The sequence below is a fragment of the Anomaloglossus baeobatrachus genome, chromosome 4 (genome assembly GCF_048569485.1).
Source record: "Anomaloglossus baeobatrachus isolate aAnoBae1 chromosome 4, aAnoBae1.hap1, whole genome shotgun sequence".
NCBI lineage: Eukaryota > Metazoa > Chordata > Amphibia > Anura > Aromobatidae > Anomaloglossus > Anomaloglossus baeobatrachus.
The window spans coordinates 245547436-245574860 of NC_134356.1; the positions used below are offsets into that span (position 1 = coordinate 245547436).

Consider the following 27425-nt stretch of genomic DNA (forward strand, 5'->3'; position numbering starts at 1 on the left):
TTACCCATAACTGGTTAGAAATAAACTTACATTTTTTGTACTCCCTTTAATTTGCACCTCATTATAGGTTTTTCAGTGTTGAAAGCAGTTCTATAGTTTCAGAGTTTCACACTTATACTTCTTCTGCATACAGTATAACTATAGGACATGAGTCCATTTCACATGTGGTAACCTCATAAATAGCACTGCATTACACAATTGTGTGAATCTATGATTTGCCTTCAAAGAATTTGGCAGTGTATCAGATAGAATGTAATGGCGAACCAAATAGTTTAATATGAAGCATTTGGAAACGTCACTGTTACAGCGTGTGCTACATTGGCTTGCCATCCGTATAATCACATTTGGAACACTGGTGGCTAGCTAATATTTTATACATCATACAGAAGAATATACATGGCTTCTTTTTAACTATATTGTGTTTTTAAATCTATAAACTTTTTTTATACTACAGTAGATTGTACCCAATACTATATACTTTAAATGTTCACTAATTGGCCATAACATGACCAAAACTGACAGGTAAAGTGAATAGTATTGATCAGTTCTTGACAATGGCACAAGACAAGGTTTGGGATAAAGTGGTCAGCAGGGGAACAATCAGTTTGTCATTGAACCTGAAAATGGGCTTGTGTATGCATTTGAACAACTTTAACAAAGGTCAAATTCTGAGGGCTAGGTGAGTGGGTTGGTGCATTTGTGAAACCAGCTTTGTGGGGTGTTCCCACTATGCAATTGTTACCAAATGTGGTCCAAGGAAGAACAACTGGTGAACCGGCAAAAATGTCATGAGTGTCCAGGGCTTATTTTTGCTTGTAGAGAGTGAAGATTAGCCCATTTGGTCCAGTTGCACAGATGATTTACAGTAGCATATGTGTTATGGGGGGCTGTCTGATAATAAAACCTAAAGGAATATCAGACAGTCAGGGTCCACCGTGCAAAGACTCTGCTGCAGACTATGGCAGAGTGCAATACCTCTGTTAAACTCACAGAGGAATATAATTAGTAAATAAGGCAATTCCTCCCTTACTTGGAGGGTGTGTGGAATGGTCTCTGTTAATGATCACAGAGACAAAAGCAGTGAGTGTGAAATGGCACCTACCTAGGTCCGTTCCTCTAGTAGTGCCAGGAGACAGACAGCAGCGTAAGCCGCACAAAGCTCCTACCTGCGTTCGCTCCACTAGTGTGCGAGGACACAAACCACTAGATATGGCACCTGCCTAGGTCCGCTCTTCTAGTGGTGCAAAAGAGACAGACAGCAGCATAAACCGCACAAAGCTCCTACCTCTGTTCGCTCCCCTAGTGTGCGAGGATACGAACAACTGCCAGGCGCAGTATAAGGAATGTTACCCTAGCGGCAGCGTCCACCTACGAGTAGAATCACAAGGCCCAGCCGGACCATGGGCCTCAGGCACCTGCCTATGTCCGCTCCACTAAGAGGTAAGGATACGGATTGCAGCCGAAGCTGTAAGGTATAAGAACGCTACCCTGCCGGTAGCGCTCACCTAACATAGACAGAGAGATGCCTAGAGGGACGTGCACAGGGCGTCTACCCTCATGCATAAACCAAGAGGACTGAGCGCCGGGCATCAGGGTCTTATATAGACTCTGTGCCTCAACCAAGATGGAGGACACCAGAGCCAATCCGCTGCCAGAATGACAGCAATGACGTCACGCTGGCCTATCACTGAGCAAAGCGTCACAAGCACATGACCAGCGACTAATCGGCATGGAAGGTGTTAGAGACATGTGACCACGTGTCACAAGCACATGACCAGAGGCCAATCAGCTTAGAAGGTGTCAGAGACATGTGACCTCGTGTCAGCGATGATGTCACCCGCACATGTGCAATGGCTCCAAGATAGGACTTAGTCTCCAGCGCTTGCACATGTGCAGTGGCAAGAAATCCGGACATAGTCTCCAGAGCCACAGCAACCGTAACAATATGTTTCTTAAAAAGTTAAAGGGGTATTCCGATCTCCAAGATCTTTCCCCGATATGTAGTAGGTGTAGTAATAATAATAATAATAATAATATTAGCAAATATCTCCAATTAAAAATGTAGTATTGTTCTCATTCACTATGTCACTTACCTCATGTTTAGGGCATTGCAAGACCTTAGGTATCAATGGTTATTACCACGAGGAAACAACTAACTAACTGTGACTATATGTATGGTCGTAACCATGGATCCCCAAGGTCCTGCAATACCCTGAACATGAGGTAAGTTACATAGTGAACCAGAAGAACTATATTACATTTCTAATTTGAGGTATTTGCTATTATTATTAATATAATTATCATTATTATTATGATTAAACCTACTACATATTGAGATAGGATCTTGAAGATGGGAATACCCCTTTAAATTCTGACAATGATAGAAAAGTGTCAGAAAATACATTACTCATGAGCTTGAGTCAGAGCACCTATGCTGACACCTCTCTATGACTATAAGACCTATACATGGGCTTGTGTGCTTTAGAAGTGGACCATGGAGTTATAGAAAACGGTTATGACCAGGTCTGATTACTTATGTTTCTTTTAAGGTTTTGTGTATCGCCAAGTGTGTTTTCTGCTAGGAAAAAGATGCACCAATATGAACTGTGGGAAGAAGGCAAGCCGGTTTAGGCATCGGCTACTATTCTCCTGGACCTTTGGCTCTCTGCATTTGTGTGGATGACACTTTGCCATGTACTATGTATCTAAAAATGGTATCAGTTTGCTTAACTGAAAGTCAGCAGTGGCCTAAAAAAGTTACGGTCCAGTTTCCTGACCAGAATGAGAAACATTACTCTCTATTACTCTCTACCAGAGGGTCTGGATGGGGTAGAGAGGTTATGCGCAGAACAGTAACAATATAAAGTGCATACAGTGTACCTTCAGTCATTGCAATCTTGTCCACAGTTCTGTAAATATTTTTCACCACTGTTGGGGGGCATAGCCCCTCACTTCAAATATGTGGCTGCAACTTGGTGCAGCACTATGGTGTGGACCACTTCTCTGTGCCATTGAGGGCTATTTAGACTTCCGAAAGCATTATGTTGGGCAGTAGATAGGTTAGAGTATTCAAGTCTGCAGCCGATCACTGGTTTTAGTGGTTACATGTTATAAGTGCAAGCATAACTGCTGAGGATACTAATGGGCTTCAACAGTCACATGACTGTGTGTAAAGGTACCGTTACACGCAACGACATCACAAACGAGATGTCGTTGGGGTCACAGAATTCATGACGCACATCCGGCCTTTTTAGCGACGTCGTTGCGTGTGACACATACGAGTGACCGCTAACAATGCAATATACTCACCAAATCGTTGATTGTTGACACGTCGTCCATTTCCCAAATATCGTTGCTGGTGCTGGACGCAGGTTGTTCGTCATTCCTGAGGCAGCACACATAGCTACGTGTGACACCCCAGGAACAACGAACAATACCGTACCTGCGTCCTCCAGCAACGAGGTGGGAGTGACTTTAATGCGGCTGCTCTCCGCCCCTCCGCTTCGATTGGACGCCTGGCGTGTGACGTCGCTGTGACTCCGCACAAACCGGCCCCTTAGAAAAGAGGCTGTTCGCCGGCCACAAGCGACATCGCTAGGAAGGTAAGCATGTGTGACGGGTATTAGCGATTTTGTACACCACAAACAGCGATTTGCCCGTGACGCACAAACAACAGGGGCCGGTGCTTTCACAAGCGACATCGCTAGCGATGTTGCTGCGTGTAAAGCCCCCTTAAGTAAACCATTGCTGGTCCTCGAAGAGATTGCGTAGATAAATAATGTGGGGGGGGGCTTTTTAGGGAGGGTCAATGCCATTTCCTACTTTTAAGCAGTATTTTTAAAATCCAAGACAACCCTACTTTTTAAAATGTATAGTTTAATAATGATAATAACAATGAGCATTCGATCCCTAGTTATTATTAATTAGTAAATGTGATTGATCTTCTCACTCAGATACCAGTACTCTTTCCATTTCTGCAATTGTATGATAATTAGGGATGGGCGAACATGCCCAGCACTGCTTAGTACTCGATCAAGCATTGGGATGTTCAGATGCTCGTGGTGCTTGGCCAAGTATCGCGGGTGCTCGGATGTGTAATCCGTGAAACAACAACCACAAAGCACAGGCTTGTTTCACTACATGATGTGTGCAGGCACCTCAGGGAGGGCCATTCACAGTCTCTGAATGGCTCTCAATGGGGTTAAAACAACATTTTTGGATTTAGTTTATCAAAAGAAAAAAAAACTGCCCTCCCCTGTAAATGCTCTGTTTATGGCTGGCTGGATGTGTACGTAAAGCCGAACTGGCTAATCATTGACTTCCATTATACTCATTACTCGAGTAGAGTACTTTCAAAGCATCTGATCTGCTCAACTCCAGTACCAAGCACCCACGCATTTCAATGCTTGCCCATCTCTAATGGTAATGATATAGTGATGGCCAATATGCCTTTTACCATGATCACTAATATTTGGCTCGGAAACAAAAATGGTTAAAAGATCTCCCAAAGAGAACAACAGCGCACCCTATTCTATAAAAGTGCTGGTAGTATTTAGTGATGACCCTTTACTCTACAGGATTTCTCTTGGAATATGGATGTTAGTTCTCAAGCTGAACAAGGGAATATAAAAGGAGTTCATATTTTTTCAATTTCTGCTGGCAGTTTTCATTAGAGGGCAGAAGTGATCGGTAGGAGCGTTTTTATCTCTATAGACGTTTTTGTTATATCTCCAAGGGTGATGTTGTAATGTACAATTTCCTCTTAATGCTTCCTAGCAGATTAATATGCAGTCTCCTATTGATTTCTTGATCTTTACATCTTAGGTCTCCTGCTGAGACCCATAGAGGCAGCCAGAACAGGGAGTAGCTAGGTCTGTACTGCTAGCTCTTGTATAAATACATTGCCCTGAAGCATAAAGCCTACAAACTGCTGATTCACAGAATTTGCTATGGAGGTGCTAGAGAGAACCAGGATAAGCAATGAGGTAGTGATCCGTGTTCTGAATTTTATTGCTCTACTACTACATGATGTTGGTTGTTTGCCTATAACTAATGTTTTGTAGTGGTCACCTGACAACTTCTTGTCCTGATTTCTTGTAACTTGTATCTCTTCAACATTGTTCACAAATCTACCCATATAATTACCATTATTCAAGTTAATTCAGATTTTTTTCAAAAATGCAATTGTTGAGTTGGATCCACGCAGTGTTCACTTTTGAACTTGTCAACCTGCTGACATGAGACTTGATCACCAATTTTTGGGCATCTGAATATGACATTGTTGCATTTTTACATTTTTGCCCTCTTTTTGAAATAGAAAAAATATCCAATTATGTACAGCTGTCCCCTCCATTATGATGTATAATGCATCTTTTTTTACATGGTGTCTAAGCATCTCTCCTTAAGTTGGGCTCCATTGCATTGTTATCAAGAATCAACACTTAGCAGTGCATGCACTCAGCTCTAGACATGAATGAAGAGCGGTGCACATTAATTCCACACCAGGGCCCCAAAATCTTTGCACTTAATCTTTATTGTACTAGAATCAAATTACTCTGCTCAATATTTATCAAATATGACACGTTAAGGTTAAGTTTATACACCATTTTTATTTGGATAACTTTTTAATTATTTTAAGAATCATCACTCTGGGATGGTGTTTTTTTCCACTTAATCACTGTCTGGGTAATAGTAATTTATGTTCTGTGTTTGTAAGATGCCGCTATTTTCTGGAATTTTCATCATTACTCCAGTTGTATTTTCATGACCTTCCACCACACTACATTGTTTGTTGTGGACCAGAAGTCATAGTACACATAAAAATGAGAAACTTAGTAATATGTTTTATCAGAACAATTCTCAATACACAGGTAAAATCCGTTTTCAGTGAATACAGACTTTCCCATTACTGACACAACAGATCACTGTTGGTACTCACATAGTTCTGTGGAGAAGTGTACTTTTGTTTCAGGGAAAACATGCTGTAAAATGAGTGTCTGCCTTTAGCGCCTCTTCTTCCATAAAACCCCTAACTGTCATCACTAGTGATGAGTAGAGATGAGTGAGCGGACCTGTGGAAGTTCAGTTTGGCGGGTTTAGCCAAACTTTAAATTATGATCGGTTTTTGACCCAGCCTTAACCTGAACCCCAATGTAAGTCACTAGTTGGGCAGTTCTAGTCTTTGCCCACATGGAGCCAGCCATAAACAGAACACTTATGGGAGTGGGTGGGGTTTTTCCATTGTTTTTTTTCTTGTGCACACCACATCTGATCACGCTGTTGTTACCCCTAATGCGAGCCAATTAAACACTGCAAGTGTCTCGCACTGGGCTGAGCACCGAACGTACCCGAGCACAGCGATACTTGTGCGAGTACTGTTCATACGTAAAGCACCTGAATTCTGAATCCGAACTCTGTTTTTGATCAATAGTCCAAACACCAAACCTCAGGTTGGCTCGTCTTTATTGATGAGTGAGCACTACCATGCTTGGTACTCATAATGCTAGCATTCCTCACTGACTCCCATTGTACTTGGGTACTCGAGTCGCACCCATTCGAGCATCCAACTGCCGACCACCAGAGTATGGTAGTGCACGCTTATCACTAGTCATCACTTATCTCAGTAATAACATCTGCCTTCACTGAATACAGGTTTTATGATGTACTTAAGAACGAAAGCTTTACATGCGCCCCCCCCCCTTTTTATAATTGTTAAGTTTTGGCATAGGTGCTAAATTGAGTATCAAAGGTCATGAAACACTGATAAATTTGACACATTTGCAACAACGAGATGTCAAAAATTGCAGGAAAAAAATGGCATAAACACAGTGATAAATGTCCTCCTATATATTTCACTCCAAATCTGTTAGGTATTATCTTGTGATCACTCTATTGGGCCTTGACGCATGCTAGCCACTAAATATAATGTAATCCTTGAATCTCCAGTCTACTAAATCCAGAACTGGCTGAAAATTAACGACACTTGTAAATAGTTGTGATTGTTCCAGCAGTTTCCAAGTATTAGCAGTCTAGATGTTAGTAGGACTTGATTCTCTTTTCTTTCCCATTTTTCAGTCTTCTACAGAGCAGCAGGTGCGTAACAGTAGATAAGTTGCACATACCTAATGGCGGGCCAGCTAGATAAACATATTGAAAACCTGAGTGAAAGCCGCTCGTCCTGACCTCTTCCACACCCTTCATATTAGCTAGAGACTTAAGTGTTTATAAAATATTTTACATTACATCTGGTTTAAATCTTTGAGAAAAATTGTTTAGATTACGGGAGATAGGTGTAATGATTTATAAATTGTTGTTATATTTTGTATAAAACACACTGTCCCACAGTGGCTTAAATTGCAACCTTATGTTCCCACAGAATAAAAGCAAATATTATACTTTCTCGCCCTATTGATTCATCTTGTGTAACATTTGTAGCATTTCCAATTGGGGACCTGAGGGAAATCCAAGCACAAACTTGTGAATCATTTTTAAAGGTTATATTTACTCTTAATATTTTAACATTGCATTTATAAAAACTTTGACCTAAATATAATATAATTTATAGTTACTATAACTACACCCATCTGATTGTGTCTATTAGTTATTTGTGGGTAGCTGTAAGCAAGTCAGTCTGTGGTCGTATAAGCATGTTTGACTTTAGAGGTTCAAAACCATATACTTTTGCCCATGTTTTTGCAGGTGGTCAAACAACTCTGGTTTCTTTAGTAATCTGTGTATGGACAACTATCTACTGTTGTAAAATTAAGTACTAGAAATGAGACACACCAGGCTTTGTTTGATATCGACAGGATCAGCATACAGTCTGTGCATGGGGGCCTCTCGACTCATCCCAACAGTTTGGCAATGACTCTCTTAGAGAGATCATAAGAGGGCTCCTGTATGAAGGAGTTAAGAAAGGTAACTGTCTGGCCAACAGCTACCTAATGTGTATTGGGGTCTTTTATTCACAGCCATTTGGAGCCACATCAATCCACAAAATATTAAGCCCCCTAGGGGGTTTTTCCCCCCCATTTCTAAACTCGGCAAGAATGATAGTAGTGTTTGTAATTCATCTCAAGCCCATGTGCTCAACATCCATGTATGAAACATCCATTATGGCTAGTGATAGTGGACCCGGCTGCACTACTTCTGATTACATTAAGGCTGCTTGCCCACAATCAGTGTTCACAACGTTTTGGACGCAGCATGCTTCGGCTGCGTCCAAAATGCTGATATGCACAAAACAAGCACACTGGATGGGATTTCTAGAAATCCCATGTCCACTGTACCTGTACTGCCGCAGCATGAACTGACCTGCTGTGCAGCTTTCCAAGCCGCAATCATGTAAAATCTTTCCTGCAGAGTTGCAAGTGTTCTGTGCAGGGTGAACAGAAGAGAAAGACCGCAAATGCCGAGCCCGGATCGTGGGCACAAGCAGCTGCAGTCTCTACTGCGGCAGAAACCCGGGGCCCCTCAGGTGGACGCAGCAGGTCCTGGTCGTGGGCATGTATCCTAATAATGGACCATGGATGTCAACCACACTGACATTTACTGTCATTTGCAGTGAGGGATCTTTTGTACATTTTTTCTGCATATTGGCTTACGAACTAAAGCAATCGCAGAAGTGAACAGGTTCACCATAGCTTTTGATTTATTTTTTTTCTTGTCTTTTGGAAACCTTAGGTTAGTTGAATATATCATGTGATATAGAGATACAGATCTATTTGTATTTTCTCAACCTTTGTTGCCTGAAAGCGTTGTGAACAGAGCCTAAGCCACAGGCAGGATAAGGCTTACAAAACAAGATCCCACTAAATACAAGATGGTATAAATTACTGCTTCTAAATATTTGCTGCAGATGTTGGAACTTTTTTTGTCTTCAGCTGTGTTCCAACTTGGTTTTCAGCCATTTCATCTTCCCTTTTTATGTTTGTATTGTTTCTCTTATTTTGCACATTTTAATGTCTTTGGAAAGCTACATTCTCCATTATTGTATTTTTTTCCCAAGAACATAGTTTTATTATTTATCTTTAATTTGCAGTAGACAGTGTTCAAGAGTGAAGCATTGAATGTATCAGCCTACTCTTGTTTTTAGCCTATTTTGATGGCAGCACTGGCTTAAACACTCAATTTGTGTGTTGTGAGATCTAAAGTGTATTTAAAGAGGAAATCTTGTGAATGGGCTTTTCTTCACTTTGTTTTGAAGAACAGATTTTAAGTAACCTTTAATGTACTTTGTGAAGCTTGAGTGACTCCTTAGCAGCAGATCTCTTATTCAGCCCCATGGTCACATTAAGCTTTGTTGTCTACCAAGACAACTAATGGATGCAAAGCCAAATCGAATTATGCTTTTGGATGTAAAACATGGCTAAGCATTTAAAAGAAACAACCGAGACCCTTGCAGCTGTTTCGGGCTGAAAGAGAACAAAACATTGAACTTGAATATGACGTATAAGTAAACATTAAAAGCACAAATCACTTAATAAGTTTGTGCCAAAGTGATCTGGGAGAAAGCAGTGCAAATTGCAGTATGAATGATTTCATGTCTTTTTTTCACTTTTTGCAATGTGGACAGAACAAGGGTTGCCAAAGAGATTAAATCGCTGTTATTCCATATATCTCATTACATTGCTTACCCTAGATAGATTGTTAGCAAAGGCTTGGAATACAAAATATGTAAAGTGTACACGACATAGTCTTGGAAAGTGTTCAGCACCTAATCCTGAAAAGACCTTTCCATGACTTTCTCGTGAGATCGTTCATAGAGCCTACAAACTAGGATGACTTCTGTTTGTCCTTCTATGTACCCACACTCAATACTTTTAGCTTTTTATTTTTTTTTCTTATTTTTACAGATCGGACGGAAGGATTGTGGGGGTTTCCGATGAGTCAGTATTTGAAAGAAAGGTGCTGGCACATTGGCCGAAATGCCAGGATGTCCGCTTGTTTGGTGAGTTTCTTTTGTTGAGCTGTTAGTGATTTTTCATTGAAAATACTGAATTCGAAGAAACCTTTTACCAGAACAAATAAAATGAAATTAAACATGTTTTCAGCTAAAATATCACCTCTTTTCAAAAACACATAGTTAGGTATGAGCTGAGCATATCTTGAAAACATGACTCATATATATTTTTTATTTATTTGTTACAATTTATATAAAGAACCAGCTAAAACTCTACACCTCAAAATTGAAATAACACGCAAAAGTCAGTGATTCTTGGAAATTGCTGGATCAAGAGACATTTTAATGATATGAAACAATTAAAAAATGGAAACAACATTTTCTGAATATCCCAATTTATTCAGTGTTGAGCATGATCACCTTGCACTGCATTATATACACTTACAGCCTTGGCTGCTTTCTGTGCGGATATTAATGATTTGTCTGAAGAATATTCTGCCATGATAAATACACTTGGGCATACAAATCATCAAGATCCGCTGCTGACAGCTTCCTACCAAATGCCAACCAATGACGTCCCAAATGTACTTTATGGAAGGGAAGTCCAGAGATGCAGCAGTACATAGAAGCATGTTTGGGCTACGCAGGCTGCTCACAGTAGTATGAGCAAGATGTGGGCTGGCTTTGTCATACTTTAAAATGGATCCTGGGACACTTCAGAGAAATGGCCATACTACTCGTTCCACATCAAATCAAAATAACGCCAAGCTGTTAGTGTAACTGGAATAAAGAGTTGACGAGTCCAGCCACCATAAATTATACCCCACCACACTATAATCCTTCATAAAATCTTTTTCATTACTTTGCCCATGTGGTCTTCTGACCAATCTCCAGCAATCATTGCTTCCAAAAGAAAAGCGAGACTCATCGCTAAAGAGGAAAGACTTACATTGCTGCCTTCCTTTACACCCTGATAGTCTTTGAAACCAAGTTGTGACGTCAATGTAACATCTGTAACTGGACATCTGTTTCATAGCGAAATGTCGTGTAACTGCCTTCTGATGGTTTTTGTAAACTCTGCTTAACGGTTTAAAGGGATTTTTCCACAAAGTACATTTTAATCAATAGATCTTGGATTAAAAATACATTTTACAACTGGGTGTGTTAAAAAAATGTTCCTGTGCTGAGTTAATATTATAAAAGTGCCCCTGCTATGTACTGTGTAATGGGTGTGTCTGACCGTACAGGGACATGCTCTGATCATACCACATCTACTGGGCAAGAGAGGACTCAAAAGAGAGAATACAAACAGGACCGCAAGGGATCACAGCTGATTGTTTTTGTGAGGTAAAGCATTTCCCTTCTTGTTTAAAAATATTTTACCTCAAAGAACGAATAATTTGTTGTGTAGTATGATCATACCATGTACGGTCAGACACATCCATTACACAGTACATAGCAGGGATACATATATAAGATTATCACATCAGCACAGGAACTTTTTTTAAACACTTCTAATTGTAGAAGTTATTATTATTCCAAGGTCTATTGATTAAAATGAACTTTGTTCATATGACAGCCCCTTTAAGCTCGGTATGTGTTGTCCACTTTCACTTGTAGTAGAGAATGGGTCATTCGTGGATCCAGGATCCACCTATCAACACAACAATGCCAGGCCGAATGCTGCTCATGCTAATGTCAGTAGTTTGTGTGGCTTAGAGCCGCCATCATGTCCTCCAGCATCTCTAGACTTTTATTCCATGGTTCACATCTGGGAGGCCATTTGTCGTTAATTGCAAATATATCTTCCAGTTGCAGATCTTGATGATTTGTGTGACCCAAGTGCATTCAGCGTTTAAGAATATTTCTCAGACATCCATTCATAACCACATTGTTAGTATATTAAGGCATGTAAGTGCGTGTATTTCTGCACATGATGCAGCTATGAGTAATTGAAATGTTTTGAAATTTTTGTTCCCATATTTTATCATCTGTGTATCATTATCATGGCTATCCATCCAGTGATTTGAAGAATTCCACAAGTTTTCCTCCTTGGTGTTGCAATTTCAATGTTCCTATAAGCAAATGGAATTTAGCCTTTTTTACAGGACATGTAACATGAGTGCTTTGTAAATCCTATATTTTTGTTAATAAGGACTTGTTTACATGAGACTGTCGCCAACCAGCATCACCATGTCGTTTAGACTTCTGTCTACACCCAGGAAGCAGAGCTGTAATATCCCATGTGTGGATTTCCTTGGCCTTTTATTTGTAACTGTTCAAATTTTGGAAACAATTTTTTACATTCAATTGTTTTATTTTTATGTTTAGTCAGTTTTCTCGTTTTCCAGCCACTAATGTTCCTTTTAGTCTGGGATTCCTTCTCAAGGTTTTCTAGCAGTCTCAAGAGAGCATATATACAATATATAATGTTGTAGGAGAATTGTGATTGTATCTAGCAAGGATTTTCAAGTGCTTGTACCGTAAGAAAATCTTCGCATACTGTAGCCTGTGCCCATAGTACATGCAGAATACTGAAAAAGAAATTGGGTTGTCCCATGTTCTGAAATAGGAACCCACTGATGCCCCTGCTCCTGTATTCCTGTTGGCTGACGGGCAGGTGTGCGCTCCTGCTTGATCCGTTTGGATTAGCATCTTTTCACCTTTGATTCTGCTCTCAGATGTTGCTAGAGAGAACAGCTTTGCCTCTGCAGCATCAGAAAAGAAAGTGGCACTGAAGCTGGCCAGGATCGGGAGCCAACAGTGAGCTCTAACCATCCCAGACAGATACAGATCATTGCTTACCAGCTTCTTTAAAAAAAAAAAAAGATCTTGTAAGCACTGGATGTGGGAGTTGTAAACAATAAAAAAAAAATAAAACTAATTATTGGGAGGGGAGAGGAATTGAGGAGTTGGTCTTTTTTACAAGTACTATCCAATTATGTCCATCAGTGAAAATTGGAATAGCAGCTCTCTCTCTCGAACAGTATTTGGGGAATATCAATGTGACGTCATCTTGGTTGACGTGGACACATGTACATACAAACAACAGAGATTTCAAAGAAAAATTGCAAGTTATACTGAACTTTTCCAATAAACTATATATACCATTCTACTCAGCTTCTCTTTCTCTATACTATGCCATCCACAAATCACACTGGATGTACAATGTGACATGTTCCCTTTAAGGGATTGCATTAACCATTTTATAATTGTTCCTAACATGTTTGCTGACAGCAAGTGCATGGTAAATCAGTGAGGAAATCAGCATTTGGGGACATTTTAGCTGTCTATTGCTCACAAATGTTCTTTTGCGATACTGACTAAATACGCTTAGAAGCTGGCCTGTTTTCTGTTCACAAACGCACGGAGAAGTGATGGAGGATTTGCTTTTTTGCTTCTGTACTAATGAATTGCTCCAATGGGAGCAATTCTGCTAACAATACAGTCAATAATGCAGGATCATACAATTCCCTAATATATCATTGATAGTTCCTGAAAACAAGAGGCTGTGTTTTGAAAGGCAATCTTTCATGTGAAAAAGTGCTATTACCCTGCAGATATGGGGTTAATCTGCAGGTTAATATGATCCTGAAGCTGCCTGACACCTGCATTACAAGTCCTGCTGCCGGGAGGTATAATGTTCATTCCCCTCCCGGCAGCGTGGCTCTCAATGCAGGTGTCTGGCCTCTTCAGCATATTAACTTGCAGATTAATTGCATATCTGCAGGTTAATAGTGTTTTTTTTTTTTTAACATGACATATTCCCTTTAAATATATAGAGTTCTTATTAGGCAGTATAATAGATAAAATTGTAGTTATAACTGTATGTAATGTGCACAACAAATATATAATGTATATACTTCACAGTCTTCTATTAGAATGAATTGACATTTTGATGTGTACATAGATTGTTCATTAAATGGAATCTGTCACCCCTTTTGACCTTTTTAAACTATTAATATGGGCATACAGGTTATAGAATGCGAAAAATAAAAGCCATTCCTTTTGTCTCATATCAGATGCCTTGTTGTGGAAATATCATCTTTTATCACTTTATGTAAATGAGCTCTTTCAGGCTATGGGGCTGATGCTGCCTGGAAGATAACTCTGCCTCCAGAACTTATTTTAACCCCTTAACAACCGCGGGTCGTAAAATTACATCCTAACAGTCATAGTGTTAATCCCCCCGGCTGCCGCAGGCAGTCGTGGGGGATCCGCGCACATGTTAGCTGATTTATACAACTGACATGTGTGCCTACCAGGTACGAGCAGATCTGCGATCTGCCCGTACCTGCTAACCCTTAAATGCTGCTGTAAAACTATCACAGTGGCATTTTAGTAGCGGTGTTCCGTTTACTTACCGCCCGACACCGGAAGTCACGTGACATGATCACGTGGATCCGATGGTTATCATGGTAGCACATGGTCATGTGATGACTCCTGTAGCTCACATGACTCACTTCCTGTCTCACACGGCCGAGAGCTGTGTGAGATAGGAGATGAGCATATCTGGTGTTCACAGCTGTGTAGCTGTGATCAGCAGATATGGAAGAGTGATCAGACTGCTGAAGTTCAAATCACCCCCCTTTCGCCCCATTGAAAATTAAAGGGTTAAAAAAAAGAAAAATATACACACATTTGGTATTGCCGTATTCAGAAATGCCCGATCTATCAAAATATAAAATCAACTAATCTGATCGGTAAACGACGTAGCTGCAAAAAAATTCCAAACGCCTAAATTGCGTTTTTCGGTCGCCACAAATTTTGCGCAAAATGCAATAACAGGCGATCAAAAAGTAGCATCTGCGCAAATATGGTACCATTTCATTTAAAACGTTAGATCGAGAAGACGCAAAAAATAAGTTGCCACTCAGTCATAGATCCCAAAAAATGAGAACTCTATGGTTCGCGGAAACTGGTGCAAAATGTACGCCACTTTTCTTGGACAAACTTCTGATTTTTTTTTTTTTTACCCCTTAGATAAAAGTAAACTTATTCATGTTTGGTGTCTACAAACTTGCACTGACCTACGGCATCACAGCTACATATCAGTTTTACCATATAGTAAACACAGTGAATAAAATATCTCAAAAACAATTGGCAATCGCACTGTTTTTTGCTATTTTTTTGCATTTGGAATTTTTTTGCCGTTTTCCAGTACACTACATGGTAAAACTCATGATTTCATTTAAAAGTACAACTTGTTCCCCAAAGAATTAGCCCTCACATGCATATATTGACGGAAAAATAAAAACGTTACGGCTCTCGGAAGAAGGGTGGTGAAAAAAAAAAATGGAAAGCGCAAAATCGGCCGGTCGTGAAGGGGTTAAATAACAGAGGCGTTACCGGTGTAATGTGTGATGGCTTCTCTCTGATCTCACTGTAGAGCTGTGTGTGATTATAGCTGACACTTCTGCAGGTGCCTCTCCGCTTCAGCCTCCAGCTCGCAGGCAGTGTTCCACATTCTTGTAATGAAGCAGAGCTCAGGGAGCTGCAAAAAATGTCTTTAAAAGAAGACAAATTTCTTCTTCTGTTCTGTGTCAGTTACTTGTGTCACACTGGTAACGCCCATTGTATTTAAAATAATCTCTGGAGGCGGAGTTATCTTCCAGACAGCATCCACCCCATAGCCTGGAAGAGCTCATTTACATAAAGTGGTAAAAGATGATTTTTCCACAACAAGGCATCTGATATGAGGCATAAAGCTAAGACTATTTTTAGTTTAAAAAGGTCAAAGTGGTGACAGATTCCCTTTTAAAGAGAACTAAACAGCAGGATTTTCATATATAAAATAAAGCAAGTGCTATACTGGCGCTATGATGCTGAATGTAAACATACCTTTTGTTCTGAGATTAGACATTTTATTTCAGAAATATGTGCAAGTAAAGTTACAGAAATGTACTGCTATTTGATTGGTAGCAGCTACAGAATATCTAATAGATGGGTCTGGTTTTGCTATCTATTCCCACTCCTGTGTGCTGCCTGGTCTTGGTAGATGCTAGACTGTATGGGCTTCTTTCAAGTATGAGTCATTTCTGTCACGTCATAGGGGCGTGTTCGAAATGCAGCCCATATAGTCTAACATCTACCAAGGCCAGTGAGGCAGACAGGGGCAGGAATAGATAGCAAAGCCTGACCTCCCTATTATGTACTCGGGGGTAATATCAATAAAATAGCAGTGCATCTCTGTAACTTTATATGCACATATTTATGAAATAAAACATCCAGTCTATGTTTACATTCAGCATCCTAGCACCAGTATAGCACTGGCTTTACTTTATATATGAAAATCCTGCTGGTTGGTTCCCTTTAAAGCACCTGTAATACCTGTAACTCCCTGGAGGCACATACGTTTTATCAGAGGTAGGTATAGCTAAGAGCAACAGGCAGGATCCTTTCTTTGGATGCAGTCCCAGTTTAGATATGAAGATGGTAACATAGCCAGGGTTTCTAGAAGAATTGCAGTCCACCGCTTTCTGTGCTGAAGTTATAGTAACTGGAGATTCTTGCCGACTATTGTAACTTGAACCAGAGAACAGCTCTGTCAAGATAAACCATAGTGGGAGGGGTAATAAATAAAGATGGGCAAACCCACAGATGTTCGGTTTCAGCGGGACTTAAAAAAAAAAAAAGAAAATCCAGTTCGGGACTGGACTCGATGCCAAACATTTGCCTGGATGCTAAATCTCATATAAGTCTATGAGGACCCGAACATAGTGCTGTAAAATGGTGCTAGAAAGAGCTAGGAGGATAAGAGCAGGACAGTTATACTTACTGACTGTCCCGTGCGGCTGTCACACTGCTTTCAGGCCTGGTCATTAACCCTCATACATATTCAATGCTTCCCCCACTCACCGTCAGTCCCAGTGTCTGTGATTGGTTCCAGTCAGACCGTGCCCACACCCTGTTTGACAGTGTCTGTAATTAGTTGGCATAACACAAGCTGTCTGCATCCTTATAATGGTGTAAAAATAAGTAAATAAATAAAAAAACAAATTGGCGTAGGGTCCCCCCATATTATTATACTCAGTGCAGATAAAGCATATGGCTACAGGCCACAGCCCACAGCTGTGCACTTATATTGGCTGTGTATCAAATTAAGAGGGACCATTTGTGGCTTTTTTTTTTTTTATTATTATATTAAATTTATATTATTATTTTATTATATATTAAAAAACAGCATTGCGGTCCCCCCCAATATTGTTACCCAGGCATGAGAAAGCCGGGAGCTAGTATTCTCAGGCTGGGGAGGCCCATGGTTATTGGGTTACCCTAGGCTAAAAAGAGCGGCTTGCAGCTGCCTATAATTGTCGCATCCATTAGATGTAACAAACCCGGCATTTTACCCAGCTCATCCCGATTGCCCTAGTGCAGTGGCAATCGGGGTAATATAAGAGGTTAATGACCAGCTCACAACTGTCAGTAAGCCCTAGATTAGTAATGGGGGTGATCTATGAGACCCTCCCATTACTAATACTGTAAGTTAGAAGAAATAAGGACAAACACTAAAAAAATCCTTTATTTGAAATAAAAAAAACCCCTCTTTCTCCAATTTATTAACCTCACAAACACCGAGTCCGACGTAATCCACACAAGGTCCTACGACGATTCTGACTCTGCTATATGCTGAAGACGCCGCGCACGGGCACATTAGAAACCAAAAAACTACATACAATATAAGGTCTAAAATATTTACATTTTATTTGAATTGATTCAAATAGAAAATTAATGAAAATTAATATGGTGATACAGGTATAAGGACCAGGCGAAAGGATGTTAAAACAATATTCAATAAATTACAGTACAGTTGAAAATAAAAATTTTACATGGACTATTATTATTAATAATAATAATACTAATAGAAGATGCCAAGTGCATACAGTACATAAAATCAATAAATCCTGCTAATAAGTACTGCAATTAGAAGAGTGAGGATGACAAACATGAGAGTATCAAATATAAGAGTAGTGTTATAGTGTGTATGTGCAAATATCCAAAGATGGAGATTATAGATATCAGGCCTATTGCACAGTAAAGTTCAGTAATAAAAGTCTCTTAGTGGATGTTTACAAGGAATCAGTATTAACCATAGATATTGCACAGCCACAGTCCAGTTATCCCCCTATGGTAAAGTATCAAAATAGCTAAGACAAGGCAGAGAATACAGCAATGTCACTCTATTTAAATGATATTCAATGTGGCTTAAAAGCGTATGACCATTGCAAGCGACAGGGTAAAGAGGCAGCACCACATCAGCTGGATATAAACAAGAAAGAGGGGAGATGTTTGTTAAGGATAAAGCAAACTTACTGTTTGAATATTGAAAATCTGTGCTGTCCCACTGCCCCAACACACGTTTCGTGACAAACTTCCTCAGGAGGGTCTCGAACATCACTGGAGGTCACTGATTGAGCAGTTTGGCTCTCCACCCACATACAGCCAATGAGAAACAGAGTTCTTCCGGGGGAAGATTTTGTTTTTTGTACACACTACATCCAACAATGCTGATTTTATCCTCAGTGCAAGCCATTCAAACACTGCAAGTGGCTCGCACTGGGTTGAGCACTGAGCGTATCCGAGTACACCGATGCTCACTTGAGTGATTTGCATACATAAAGCACCCAAACTGTGAACTCAAACTCTGATTATTTTTTTTTGTAAAGTCTGTTTGGTACAAACACAGAACAATAAAGTTCGGGTTCGCTCATCTTTAGTCATGAGTTTCGAGAGGGGTATTACTCTTGCAGGTTAAAATGACTTGCTGCTTCTACATAGCGCAGACAAGAGAGAAGAATTAACTGGGTAGAAAGCCAAAATGAGCAATTGTAAATATACAGCACTATATTACATGATGATTGCAATATATTAAGAGGATAAAAACTGTGATGGGAGCGCTTTAAGACGCTAAAGAGCCAAGAATTCTGAATATATTTAATGTGTCCACTGGGATCAGTGCTGATCATCAAATCATCACTTGGCTCTTTTCATTGGTGGAATAGGTATTGAATGGAGCAGCAGTGCCCTTGCCTGATTTCACCTCCATTCAAGGGAGGGATTCAAGGGACTCAGTTGCTCCTTTTTTATTAATGGGAGTTCCAGTACTAGGACCTCCAGTGATCATTCTAAAAATAATGTAGCCATAAAGCTTTTCCTACATATAGGAGCTGATAACAAATAGTATCAAACTTTTTTTTTATCAGGACTGAACCTTAAAAATTGATACAAAATCTGAAATAATATGGATTGTCTTTAAATGACTGTTTGCACAGCAATAACAGCTTAGGATAAACCTTTCTGAGTAAATATATCACGTTACCTGATTATGTCATTTGACAGGATTTGGAAAGGGAAAAATGGAGTCCTGAGATCTGGTTTCACGTAAATGTGTAGCACGGACTATGGCTGCTGCAGTGTCAGGCACACAGCCAAGTTTAATGGAATTTTTCTTTCGAGCCTAAAATTTGTCTGAAAGTGTTTTTCCTTTCTTATTCTGTCTAAAATAAACCAAAGTCGCTATAAAAGATCTGATTAACAAGCTAACACATTGCAGTGTGTGAGTTTATTTAACATCACGTAATTAATCTGTTCATTCTGCCAGTGCGTTTATAACAATGTCTGACTAAATGATAAACACATCCCCCTTATCTTTTTCTTCAAACTTCAGGCTTTAGAGCGTGTTGCGGTTGGCCAAGGGGTAAGTAGTATTGTTTACTGAATTGCGTGCATCTGTCTTCTCTCTCATTTCTGTTGGTGCATAACCTAAATGTGAACTTACTGTCGCTCAACTGCCTGAAAAGTTAACTCTTATGTTTCGGAAATATGTTTTTGCTGCACATGATTTTCTGATCATATTTGCTGCCTTAGAATAGTGCTGTGGCTGCCATTTAATTATTTTTGCTGAATATATTTGGTGATCTTTGTTTTTTACAAATTAAGATATGCATTACTAAACCATCTTTGGCTCCTCATCCTCAGGACTGGTTGAACAACACAGATCAGCAAGCGAAAGCGCATTCTAACAATATCATTGTCTTGATAGTAGTAATAAACCACTAAAATAAACTAGCAACTTTTCACGCCCCTTTTACGTCTATGTTTAAAAGGGTTATCCTGTACTATTTATTATTTTTAACTTTGGCCTAAGAACTAACTGGAAAGTAGTTGCTAACGTCCTACCTCTTGTGCCTGGCGCCAATCTTTGCCAGCACAGAGGTCCATGGACGGCTCCTGCGGGCAATTCAGCGGCCTCCACTAACATCAGGTTGGCCGAGCAGCATCTTCTTTTCTGCCCTATTCTGTATATCGGGTGTGACGGCTGATGTCGTGCTAATTGATATCTGGCTCCCCACTGCCTAATTGCGGGGAGCCATCTGTCAATCAGCATGATATCGGCTGTCACATCCCATTGACAGAGCAGCTGGAAGAGGAGGAAGATCTGCTCCGTTGACATGGAGCAGCTAAATTGCCAGCAGGAGCAGTCAGTGTCCCCTCAGCAGATAGTTAGTTTTTTAGGCTGACAGAGAGATATAATAATGTCCTGGGTAAGCTGTTTAGAAAGTCTATTGCAAGTAGATCACTCCTTTATGATTTGGATTAATATTGATAACTGGGCATAGCAGATGAAATCAAATATCCTAAATACTTAAACACATTGAGCATACTACGTGTGCCATTTACATCTTCCAGCACAAGTCAACAATGTTTTTCCTCTGTCAGCTGGTAGAATATTATTAACAATTCTTGAAGAGCAGCTGCAGAGAATTAGGATTCATCACCGCAGCTCTCTTTAGTCTGTATTTTGAGGCAGCGGTCATGCTGTGGATTTAAGCCCTGTTTCCTTGCACCATCACTTAAATCTGTCTTAAGAAAAACGCAACATTTTCGCAATATGAAGTTGTGGTGACTTTTGCTGTTTTCACTCCACTTATGGTCAGTTCCGCCAAAATGGCACTTGATGTAAGCAGTATTTGAATACTCTAATGTTTGATTTGCTTTTACAAGCTTCCTACGGAATCCTTGTTTTATCGAGCAGTACTCCAGGTCATCTGCAAAGAAGTCTATGGTATCACACAAAGGTATGTATACAGTGCAAAGGATCTATTCATGTAATATTCCACCAATATTCAACAGATTTAGGCCTAAGCCACACGACATGAAAATCTGAGCCAGTGGAATGCGATAAAACATTGCATTCCACTCTGACCAATATTACTCTATGTGCCAGCATCCATGAGCGATTATTTTCTCAGCCCTAATCGGACCGAGAAAACAGTCGCAGCATGCTGCAATGCGATCCTTGTTTTTCTCGCACACATTCAAGTCTATGGGGCGAGAGAAAAATCGCACTGTACTCGCATTACACCGGTGTAATGCGAGTGCAAAGTGAGAATGGCAATAGCCGGCAAAGGAGGAGAGAGGGAGATAAATCCCTCCTTCTCCTCTTCAGCGTCAGCCCTCCCCTCCTCAGCGCTAGCCCGCTCCCCGCAGCTGTTGTCCGATCGCACGATCGGACCTCAGTCGCAATCACACTCGCATGACACTCGGCTCCCGCTGTGCTGCCAGCATGAGCCGAGTGTCATGCGAGGATAGCAGTAGTCTCTGTGTGGCCCCGGCCTTACTAGTAAATTGTGAATAATTATGGGCGAACCCAGATTGTGAAAGTCTGGATCCGTGCTCCTACCCTACTACCTGTGAGCAGACCTCGGGCCTGGAGTTCTCAGATAACTCAGGGTAACTATCCGTATCGTGCCATCCGGATAATTTAAAAAATAAAATTAAAAGGAAAAAGAAAGATAATAGGGATAGAATAGGCGCATTATACATACCAGTCTCCCACGCTGCTGTATCACGGCCACTTGTTAACCACATGCACATGCACTGCTTCCTCCGCCCACCGGCAGTCCCAATGTCTCTTATTGGTTGTAGTTAGATGTGCTCCAACCCTTTGTGACAGCGTGTTTGACTGCTTGGAATCGCACACTGTGTGTGTGTGTGTTCCTATCAGGTGTAAAAATAAATAAATGAAAAATATTGGCGTAGGGTCCCCCCATATTGTGATGCACTGTACAGATAAAGCATATGGCTACAAGCTCTAGCACCCAGCCGTGTGCTTATCTTGGCTGCGTATCAAAATAAGAGGGACCCTGTGTGGCTTTTTTTAAAATTATTTAAATAAATAATTTATAAAAAATGGTGTGTGGTCCCCCCCCCCCCATTTTCATACCCAACCATGAAAAAGCCTGCAGCTGGGAGCTTGTATTCTCAGGATGGGAAGGCCCATGGTAGTTGGCCCCCAACCTAAAAATAGCAGCCTGAAGCCGCCCAGAATGGTTGCATTCATTGGATGTGACAAGCCCAGCATTTTACCCTGCTCATCCTGATTGCCCTGGTGCGGTGGCACTTGGGGTAGTAAGGAGCTGATGACACTAAGCCCTAGATTAATAATGAGAGGTGTTTATGAACCCCCCAATATTAATCCGTAAGCAAAAAGAAATAAACACAAACACCAAAAAATCCTTCATTTGAAATAAAATACAAAGAAAAACACCCTCTTTCACCCCCTTTATTAACCCAAAACACCCAGTTTCGACATACATACTGAAGGCACAACGCATGTGGGCACCGATCATGAATGCACGCTGTGGGCTTCAGGCAGAGGCTTGGTTGCAGCGATGAGTGGTGACGTCACTCAGTTTATTTGCTGTCACAGCTGGAGGTTCCCATTGTACCCCAGGTAAACTGACCTCAGGTGACCTCATTAAACGCTGTCACCTTACCTGAGGTGAGGTCACTGAGTTCACAGACCTGCATCTCTGCGTAAAGTGCCGGGATTGTCACATCTAATGAATTCAACAATACTGGACGGCTGCAGGTTGCTATTTTTAGGCTGGGGGTTGGCACAATAACAATGGGCCTCACCAGCTTGAGAATACCAGCCCCCAGTTGTTGACTTTATAATGGCTGGGTATCAAAATTGAGGGGGGACTGCAGGCCATTTCTTTTTTTAAATTATTTAATAATTGAAAAAACAAAGCTGAATGGGGGGGTCACTTGTATTTTGATACACAACCAAGATAAGCATATAGCTGGGGGCTGCAGCCTGTAGATGAATACCTTATCTGTGCCAGGTATCATAATATGGGGAGACCCTACTCCAACAGCATGTGCAATTGCAAGTAGTCAGACATTCTGTCACACAGGGTGGGAGCATGGTCTGACTGCAACCAATCAGCGACACCAGGACTGCCGCTTGGCGGGGAAAGCAGTGCATATGCATGAGGTTAATGAGCGGCCCTGGAAGTAGCATTACAGCCAGATGGAGACTGGTAAGTATAAGGCGCTTGCTGGAATCCCCCTATTCCTTTTACCACCATTTTAAAGCATCTGATTCAGGTCCCCATAGACTTATATGTGCATCGGCATCTGGGATCAATTCTGGGCCTGAACCGGGTTTTTATTTTAAATCCGGTTGGACCCGCTGATCCCGGATATATGCGGGTTCACCCATCACTAATTGTGCAGTAAGAAAACTTTATGCTGGATTTAAATATCCATGTTTTGCGATCCATATGATGCCCAGACCAGCCTTGCGTCTCCTGTCTTGAATTCGACAGCCTCATACTGGACATATGAGGATGTGTGAATAACGCCTTATATGTGCTATCTGGGATATTTGAGAGAAGGGTGGTCTGAGGCAGGGTAAATGTATGAAAAGAAAATTAAAAAAGGAAGAACACAGCTGCACGCAAAGTAAAAAATGAGCACATCATTGAATGAAATTATTATCAATTAGTCATTCAAAAATGTAATAAAACATTTCTGTCCTCAGATTTACAAGCCTATGATGAATTCAGTGCTTAATATGTCATGATTTTGAAATTGTGATGTCAAAAGACTTTGAGAAAACTTGTTAATATTGGTTTATTTTCAATTTTTATTTCTATTTTACAAGAAGAATATCCACTGTATCACTTTAGTAGGGTGCATATATGATATGATATTTTTGTGATTATTTTGTCCTCAGTCATTTGAAGCTCAACAATAATTATGTCAAATTTCGACAATTTTTTCCTTCAAGGTCCTATTCGCTAGTTCCACAGAGCAAGAATATCCTACAAATGTAAGAGCCTGAATATAGTGTTTATGTACATAATCTGACATGGAGAGAAAAATGTCTAGTGGTGTAAATTGGTTGCATAAAAAAAAAATAATAATCTGGATTGTGGGTAATCCTAGAAATTTGTAATATTTCATGTTTTTTTTGCTTTTTTTTCTTATTTCAAGGCTAACAATTGGAGTATGTACAAATAACATTTGTAATTGTATTTTTTTCAGTGACCAACGCGTTGGAAAGATCTTTTCCAAGTCCTCATCCTTTACAGACTATGTCAGGAAGTCTTTGAAGAAATTTGGGCAAGATGACTCAAGGGTTAGCTTAATTTTTCTTCTTTTTCTTTTAGTTTTCCATTTACGTTTTAATGTCACTTCAAGTTTTTTTTTCAATAAAACAACATCAGTCTTGTCCATGTGGAATATATATGATGGGGAAAGCGGCAGAATATTAGTGGTTGTATGGCCGGGGTGATTCATTCCTGTACTGCATGTCATTAACTTTAAAGGCAGCTTTTGGAACATATGCAGTGCACATTGTGCATTGCTGGCTGCATAAAAGTCATCTTCAGGCCTCACGTGATGGTAAGTTGTATAAGTCCAGTTATTCATTATTTCTTATCACTTGTGCTATTTGATGCTCAGGATTGATTCTGAGGTCTGCCCATTGAATTGGGATTAACTCAAGAGAATGGATCCCAGGTGTTCATTTCACGTTACTGTGTTAGTTTTGATGTTCTTTTATTTTGTAAAGCTGTTTTCTGGATGAAATCACGAGGGCAAGAAATGCTTTTAATATGCTTTTATTTAGCATTATTCAACAAATACCTTTTTTCGACTTGAAAAATCGGATAGCTAAAGGCAAGGAACAACCGATCAAACAGTTAACACTCTGCTTTGGGCACGCATGCCTAAACCCCAGGCCTCTAGAGATTCCTAAGATCCCCCAGGCAGTTCTCGAAGACAAACCGTTTCCACGAGATCTAGGTTGTCGGTTGAATTGAAAACAGACTATTAGTATTTTTCACAGGTTGGTCATCCGCCTAGCACATTTCAATAGCTTAAAGATGTTGTGTAACTTATAAGTGAACATATTTTCAGTATATCCTAGCACTATATTTGAAAAAAAAAAATCGATCACAGCTTGTTTATGGCTGCAGATTGATACGTCAATTCAATGCTTAGGATAGAATGCCGGAGAAAGAGTTTTTATGTTTCCACTGTCCCCTGCAGTGGGTATCGGAGCTAAATGATAGCAGCTGCTTGACTGTCACGGACCAGTGGATGGAATCTTTGGCAAAGAGGCTTAATTCCTCGCAGTCTGTAGTATTGACACCCTCCCGACCAAAATCAAATGTCTTTATGCTTTGTATATGAAATGTCATGTTTATTGATTTTCCAGTATTGTTTAATGTGCTGTCACAAGCTGTTACAGTTATTGTTTTTCCATTTAGGTCCAGAAAAGGTTCCCGCCATAACAAAGCCTTTTTGTTGAAATGGCTACCATACTAAATCAGCCACAATCTTAAGCATATGAATCCCAAGCTTGCTTTAATCATTCCATAAACACAGTCTAACATGTATTATGTTAGTACAGTATATATAGCGGTATTTAGAGGTGTGGGTATAAATATATAGTCAATGTTATAGTCCGTCTCCTTAGCATGAACTGTACTACTTTTTATACTGTGTCTAATTTACTGGAAGCTTATTAGAACAGTCCAGGGTGTGGTGCTAAAGTCGTTCTGGAAAATATATTACTGGAAAAAGATTTTCTAATGACGTGCTTCTTCATCTGACTGCCTCTAATGAGGAAAATGCTTTACTTATGTTGCATATCTAAAAATATGTATTCTGGATGAACTGGCACCACGTTACGTGCAGCAGGTGTTCGAGATAGATCGTGTTCAAAAATAGTTGTCGTCTTCTTCGGATTATTCACACTTCGTATAGGGGGTAAAAGTTTCTTAATGTGTTTCTGGCATGAAAGTTTCACTGAAGCACATTAAAATTACAAATTTTAAGGGAAAGTTGTTAGGATTGTATATAAATGGAACACTTGCTATTGTTCTCATCTAGCACAAAATACTCTGACTGGTATAACCTCTGGCCCTAAATAATAATAATAAATAGCAGTAAAGATCATTAAAAATGTGCAGAAAAAAATACCTGAATTTGTGGATATTTACAAATATTAATTAATTTGTAATTTCAGTTTCCAAGTCTTCTCTTAAAGTGGTTTCTATGTGCTTAAAGCGTCCCCTATTTTTACATTGATGGCCTATCCTTAGGATAGGTCATCAATGTGTGATTGGCCAGGGTTCGACACTCCACAACCCCACCAATCAGCTATTTTAGGTCCCGGCGGCGGCAGCAGATATCCGGAAATGCTCAGTTCCAGAACTGCTCCATCTTCTGATAGTGGCTGCAGCCGGATACTGCACATCCACCTCCTATTGATTAGAATGGGAGGTGAATGTGCCGTCTGCAGCCACTATCAGAAAACAGAGCAGCTCTGCAACTGAGCACTTCCGGCTGTCTGCTGCCACCGCAAGGACAAAGGACAGCTAGTCGGCGGAGGTGCGGGGTTTCAGACCCTGGCCCATCAGATATTAAAGACCTACCCTAAGGATAGGCCATCAATGTAAAAGTAGTGGACAGCCCCTTTAAAATAATTTTCTGCATTGACTCTTAAGTGTGAATCCTTAGGCTATGTTCACACATGACGTTTTGCAACCAAAACCTTCACTCTTGGCATTAAAAATGCTGTATATCAAATGCAGCTATTTGCTGCTTTTGTGTGTGTTTTTTATGCTGCATTTTTCAGGCATGATCACATTGATGATTTGTCTACAGTGCATGTTAATAAAGTTAATTTTATTCACTAAAAACGGAGCAAAAATGTTTTGCTGTGGTTTTTTTTGCTTCTTTGTACTTGTTGCTTTCTGTGGGTGAAAAAAAACACAGTACAGATTTATAAAAATCCTGCAGTGCTCAAATTCAATAAAAAGAAGTGTAGGCATAAGGTTTCTTAAATATCCTAGCTTGTGCTGGTACTGTAAAACACAGCTTCTTTTCTGAAGAAAAGAAAAAGGCAGCAAAAAATAACACTGCAAAAACATCACGTGAACAGGGCCTTGCAGTGTGCAACATGCATACTGTCAGGATCCCTCTCAAATGCCAGATTGAGCATTTGACTATGTGTCCTTCCCCAATTCCCCGGCCTTCATTCATGTACTCTATGCCATATAGGGTCATGTAGGTTGTTTGGCTGTCTTTGTTCTCCTCTGCAGGGGGCTTCCCTAATACACCATCCCTGGAGACTGTGTTCTAGAAACTTCTTTATAACTATGAGCTACAAGTATCAAATGTCCAGGGAAGGTTTGCCGTTCTGCCTACCTAAGGGGCTGAT

General features: G+C 40.2%; 1 protein-coding gene across 2 annotated transcripts in view; it reads left to right on the forward strand.

Moving 5' to 3' along the window:
• The window catches only part of METTL25 (methyltransferase like 25), a 222507-nt gene that overhangs the window by 152797 nt on the left and 42285 nt on the right, over positions 1–27425 (forward strand). For both annotated transcript variants that reach the window (XM_075344775.1, XM_075344774.1), the window contains exons 7-11: positions 9855–9949; positions 19569–19598; positions 20906–20979; positions 23982–24023; positions 24239–24332. In XM_075344775.1, coding sequence (XP_075200890.1) covers positions 9855–9949; positions 19569–19598; positions 20906–20979; positions 23982–24023; positions 24239–24332 — 335 coding nt within the window. The remainder of the gene's footprint in view (positions 1–9854; positions 9950–19568; positions 19599–20905; positions 20980–23981; positions 24024–24238; positions 24333–27425) is intronic.